Here is a 5,762-nt window from a genome sequence, read left to right as displayed (position 1 = left end):
ATTGATGAGAGAGGGTCTACTGGAGAGCTGAAAGAAACTTGTCTGAACAATGAAATAAATGGTATGTCGGTTTTGTTGGATTTCTATAAAAGACATAATGTTTTTGCACACTAGAGAAGGGAGGTGGAAGTTGTGTCCAGGATATGATATGATTGGCAAGAGAACTTTTTTCTAATTTCTGCGGTAGTTTTTTTTTCTTAAAATTGTACAATCTTGGGGGTAGTTTCTGCAAGGGTGCTGTACTAGCCAAACATTCACTAAATATAAGATGTGTAGCTATATGCACTTTTAAGTACGGTTAAGTTCTTGCCAGCCTTTGCAAGCACAGTGCTCTGATCTCAAGTTTAACAGGGCTGTACATGTCTCTGGTGGTAAATATGAACTACCTCTGTCTTATGTGTGGTAGCTAGTTTGAACAAAAATTTCTTGTACTGTAACTTGTCTGAGTGGTACCTTTTTAATGAAAACACAGTACATTCAGATGTTCACATGGCCTGGCCCAGTCAAGCACACCAATGCTGTTTGAATTGAAAAGACATTATGCCTCTGAGGTCTTTATTTTGCTGTGCAGCATGAAGTTGCTGCTGTTAACTTACCATGTAATGCCTGTGCTGACCACATTTAAATCAGTGGTAGTGAGTTCAGCAAGTTTCATTGTCAGTTTGGATAATTTGCATTCTGCCTACGTAACATTCACTGCCAGCATTGGTCATGTGAATTTGCGTCCTCTTGACTCTTGATGGTTTCCTAATATGAAAGGAGGGATTTGGGAGTATACATGTTAATGTAGGTAATTTACTTTTCTGGTATGGGCCCATTGATATCCTTCACCCTGCAGAGCTAGCATGATGGTAAGGAACAAGTGTGTGGCAGTTGGTGGATTTTTGTCTCTCTGCATTACTCCCCTTTTCCTCTTCTTATTGTGTTAAGGGTAGAACAAGTGCTTAAGACCACATCATGGATGCACATTGTCCTACATGCTTGCAGAACTGTTGCTGGAGTGTTGTGCATACTTTTGCAGTCTGTTTCACTCCTGTCCTTTCCTGACCATTTTTCATAATTATTGCTTAATCAAATTTCAGATTATTGGGTTGCGTTTGGGCCTTGCTGACCCTACATCTGAGAAATAGTTTGATTTAATAGGTGCTTTTATCATAGTACAATATAGAGAGAGATTGAGGGCAAGAAAACCTTGCTTGGATGAGCCAGATGTTCTGCCATTCGAGTGTTGGCTTAACCATGAGACAATAGTTTATGCTGCTTTTAATTTTGCCCAAGGATTTCGGTCTGTTTGTTGCATGTATAGCTGTGCAAATTTTGCGGGGAGTGGGGATACATGTACAGTCACATGCATTTTCTAGCTAGTGAGAGAGTAACTTTTCTGTTTTGCCTTGCTCTTTGGTGATTTCTTGTGTAGTGGTCGGTAATTCTATACAGATGTAGCAGCCAAGTAACTGCTGTATGAATTTTATTGCAGGAACAGTTCCTTTACCCAATGGAAACCATGTTAAATTCAATCCCATCACAGATACCCATGTTGTTTCCAACGGCTTCAGTCAGTACCACACTGTGCATAAAGATTCTGGCCTCTACAAAGACCTTTTGCATAAACTGCATTTGGCAAGAGTGGGAGACTGCATGGGTGACTCGAATGAAAAACCTCTGAGGCGTAATAACAGCTATACATCTTACACCATGGCAATCTGTGGCATGCCTCTTGATTCCTTAAAACCTAAAGAAGGTGAGAAGATGGAAGAGGCTGAGAAACCTGCTGACTTGAAGAAAAGAATTAGAATGGACAGTTATACCAGTTACTGCAATGCCGTTGCTGATTCTACTCCTGTTCCAGATATGGAAGTGGATAAAGGAAAACTGGAGATGGACATCGGTGTCCGGAATGGCAGTGATGTGTCACTAGAGGAATGGAGGGAGCAGGATAAACCAGAAGTCTCACTTCTCTTTCAGTTTCTTCAAATCCTGACAGCATGCTTTGGATCATTTGCTCATGGTGGCAATGATGTCAGGTTAGTTTTTATGGATGGTAAAAAGGGCGCTTGGGGGTTTCAAATGGTGGCTGGGAGTTTCAAATGGTGGCTTGTACATTTTCCATTGCTGTGTGCCTACACAGTTCCGTTCAGTACTAGACCACAGCCCTCTTGAATTGTGGATGGTTTTTCTCCCCGAGCTTGGAATTTTGCCTTGGTGGGTCTGTCTTAACATTTGCTTTACTTGTGTTGCCAGAGTGATTGTCCATATTGCTATGTTAATTATTAGATTAGTAGCCTCTTGGAAATTCACTCAGCCCATGCTCTGTCTTGCCTGGTGACTGATGCTGAGCTCCTTTATCTTCAGTAGGTGGCCATCTATGGCTTCTGTGCTTTAATACAGTGCTAGTATATTCTTTCCACTTCAGGTAACAAGGTCAGTGCTAGCACAGTAAAATGCCAACACTGCTGTAGCCCATTGTACTCTTCATGGGTACTTGCTGTGAATGTGTAATGAGTACATGTGAAAATGTGCAAGTTATTACTGTTAATATGGAAGCTACATAGTGCAGTCATCCATGGGAGTTGACATCTGCTAAACAAGGTTGAGACCCACATCCAAAAATGCATGATTCCTTTTGCTGGAGTAGATCCAAATGGAAGCTGTAAATTATGGGTAAAAAGTCTAACTCCTCTTTCTCTCTCCTAGCAATGCAATTGGTCCGCTTATAGCGCTCTATCTCGTATATCAAAGTGGCAGTGTTTCTACAGCAGCAGCCACACCCATCTGGCTATTGTTATATGGCGGAGTGGGCATTTGTATTGGATTGTGGGTCTGGGGAAGACGTGTTATCCAAACAATGGGAAAGGATCTCACTCCTATTACACCTTCCAGGTAAGTGGTGTATGAACAATATTGAACTGTTAAGGACCTTTCTGCTTCATGGATAAAACAAGGGTTTTTATTTGTGGAGTGGTAGTTGAAATTGACAGAACTGCTGTGTTTGTGGTGGGCACATATGCTGAAATAGCTTTATCTGAGTACTCGTCTTACTCCTAGGTTTAGTGATGTCCTACAGGAGTGCTTCACTTCAATGCAGACTACCATCAACTTGTTTTAGCTTAATTGAGTTGCAGTGTGTTTTTTTTTTTTTTTGTTTTGTATTTTTTTTTTTTTTTTTTTTTTTTTTTGGTCAGGATTCACAAAATGGTATCTCAGTTCAGTACAGTTTCCATTTGTGCAGTGTTTAGAAATTGCTTTGCTACTGAGCATCTCATTACTACCCTTTTTATTCTTGCACTTTCAACCCTGGTAACCCACCTGGCTTGCATAAAACTTATTTGCATTTGTAGCAAAGACACTTAAAAAGGAAAGCAAATGACATTGGTGACTAGTCTTGTCTGTTGCCCCATTAGATTTTCATGTTTTTTTTTTCTCTCTCTGAATTAATATCTACTTGTGTTGCTTTCTTGGTGTTTGCAAAGAGAAAATTGACCATTTTCAGAAGCCACAAGTGGAACAGTAGAATGCTGTGATGATAAGTATTTTATTTTTCTTCCCCCAGTGGTTTCAGTATCGAGCTTGCATCTGCAGTGACTGTAGTGATGGCCTCCAATGCTGGACTTCCCATCAGTACAACTCATTGTAAGGTAAGTAGTTAACTGTTCAGATCCCTGTGGCTGCTTTGCTAGGCACCCATTATGCTACTTTAACAATACATTTGCCAGGCAGCATATCATTTTTATTTTCTAAGATTTTTGACTACGACAAGAAGTAGACAAGAAAAGCAATGGGGGGGGTGATATTCCTTGCTTGTGCCTGTTTGGTTGTGGGACTACTTTACCAAAACTTGGTGGTAGCATCTTTGGTTCGATTTTAGTTTTCACAAAAAGTAGTTTGACTTGAACATGGTTGTTATCTTGTCTAATGTATTGCAATTCTAATTGATGCTTTGTTTTATAGGTTGGGTCAGTTGTGTCAGTTGGCTGGCTGCGTTCAAGAAAAGCTGTTGACTGGAGACTGTTTAGGAACATCTTTCTGGCTTGGTTTGTCACAGTCCCCATCTCTGGTCTCATCAGTGCTGCTATTATGGCCCTGTTCAAACATGCAATACTGCGAGTGTGAGGATCAGTGTGTTCTGAGATGTTTGAAAGAAGTTACTTCCTTTAGCCCATTTGCTGCTGCTCACCATGTAGACGAAGCCACTGGAGCCTTTTGACCATATGTGGACATTTGATCTAAATGTTCTTTGTAAACATTGGTTCATTGCTAATTGTTTAGCTTGAGCTTCCAACATCTTTGTTTCATTTGTCAGATGTTTTTAACTTCAGCAATGGTCTTGTTTCCAGCTGTGTACAGAATTTTTGTAATGTAGATTTTGTACTAAAATCTGATCCTGTTATAAAATTCATGCACATTTTTAAAATGCAGTTTTAAGTGGTGCAAGGCTGAAAGCAAATTGAATGGTGCTGAAGACTCCGTTTCACACAAGTACCAAAGCTGTGAGTTGCTTCTTTTGGAGCAGGTTTTACCATTCACTTACTGAGCACTGGTTCAGATTGAGTAGCAATGTCAGCACATGACTTTGTCTCTGTGAAGCCCAGATTGTATGACCAAAGTTGTCCATTGACCATATTTCCGTCACGTCATGATCTGAAGCATTTCTGCTTGTGTTGGTCCAGAAGGATAGTGCCAGTAGCCAAGTGAAGATAACAGGATCGCTTTCAGATGTATCCTATGCTTCACATCTTTATTTTTTTGGGCAATGCCTGATCTATGAGTCAGGGGCCAAATACTCTTCTTGAAATTTAAACTAAGGTGTACAGTAGTACATGCTGTTAGTCTTCCATGGAACTGGAGTAAAGATAGGATTAAATAAAGCCTACAAAACTGTTGTCTGTGTCAGCGCTTTTAGTTTGACTTTACATTGTGTATAGATGTGTAAAGCAACTTTCAGTCTGTTAATTGCATCCCTTTTTTTTTTTTTCTTTGCTTCCCATGTGTAGTAGATAATCAGTGTATTGAAATCCATTGAGAAAAGCATGCCCTACCTCCATATTGTGATTCTTGAAATGCTAGACATTGCTTTCATAATGCCTCATGAATAAGTAGTGTTATCCTTTTCTGCAACCTACTGGCATTGATGGAAAACTATAAGGAGCTCTACACAATCCTTTCTCTGTCATTCTACAGATTAGTTAAGAGCAGTGTAGTGCTGATGGGAACCACAGGTGTTGGAACTGAAGTGCCCGAAAACTAATAAATACATCCTAAATAGCTGTAATCTAGTGTCCATATGGTTTCTGTCCTTCCCACCATGAGCCTTGATTGCATTTTAATATTTTCAGGCTATGGGTACTAGTGTTTGTGTACCCTCCTCCTGTAATACTTGTGATGCTTCTGTCTGTGGGAGTCTTAAAAATCCCTTTTAAAATCTACTGTCTGAGCAGTTGCTAGGGTGAAGACCCTTCTCTTGTCAGATGCCTTCAGTCTGGTCTGCCAGAGTTGTGGAGAAGTGAGAATTGTGTTCTGAATGGCAAGAAGCACCATAAATATACAGCCCCTTTGAACGTGGGAGAAATATGGTAAACCCAGGCTTCATACTTGAGTGCAATACATAGCTGTGCTGTCACTCTTGGCTGTACTTTCACTCTTTCTGCTGAAGACGGCAAAGCTTGTTTTATAGTCTGTACCATCTAAGTTCCTTGAATTTTTGCCTCTGAAATTTTGTAAAGTGACTACTCTTTTCAAGTGAAAGTCCATGGTGGCAATGACTG

The 5,762-nt window shown here is 40.2% G+C and overlaps 1 protein-coding gene across 5 annotated transcripts in view; it reads left to right on the top strand.

The window, feature by feature from the left end:
* SLC20A1 (solute carrier family 20 member 1) overlaps window positions 1–4,879 on the top strand; it is a 23,972-nt gene extending 19,093 nt beyond the window's left edge. For all 5 annotated transcript variants that reach the window (XM_044084260.1, XM_044084262.1, XM_044084261.1 and 2 more), the window contains exons 7-11: window positions 1–61; window positions 1,478–2,024; window positions 2,695–2,880; window positions 3,551–3,635; window positions 3,949–4,879. The exon at window positions 1–61 is cut by the window's left edge and continues 227 nt beyond it. In XM_044084260.1, the coding sequence (XP_043940195.1) occupies window positions 1–61; window positions 1,478–2,024; window positions 2,695–2,880; window positions 3,551–3,635; window positions 3,949–4,110 (1,041 nt within the window). In that variant the 3' untranslated portion in view covers window positions 4,111–4,879. The remainder of the gene's footprint in view (window positions 62–1,477; window positions 2,025–2,694; window positions 2,881–3,550; window positions 3,636–3,948) is intronic.
* Window positions 4,880–5,762: the final 883 nt, after the last annotated feature.

Source organism: Protopterus annectens, chromosome 9.part0 (genome assembly GCF_019279795.1).
Source record: "Protopterus annectens isolate FY-2018-M chromosome 9.part0, PAN1.0, whole genome shotgun sequence".
Taxonomy (NCBI): Eukaryota; Metazoa; Chordata; order Ceratodontiformes; family Protopteridae; genus Protopterus; species Protopterus annectens.
This window is presented reverse-complemented; position numbering and strand designations above follow the sequence as displayed.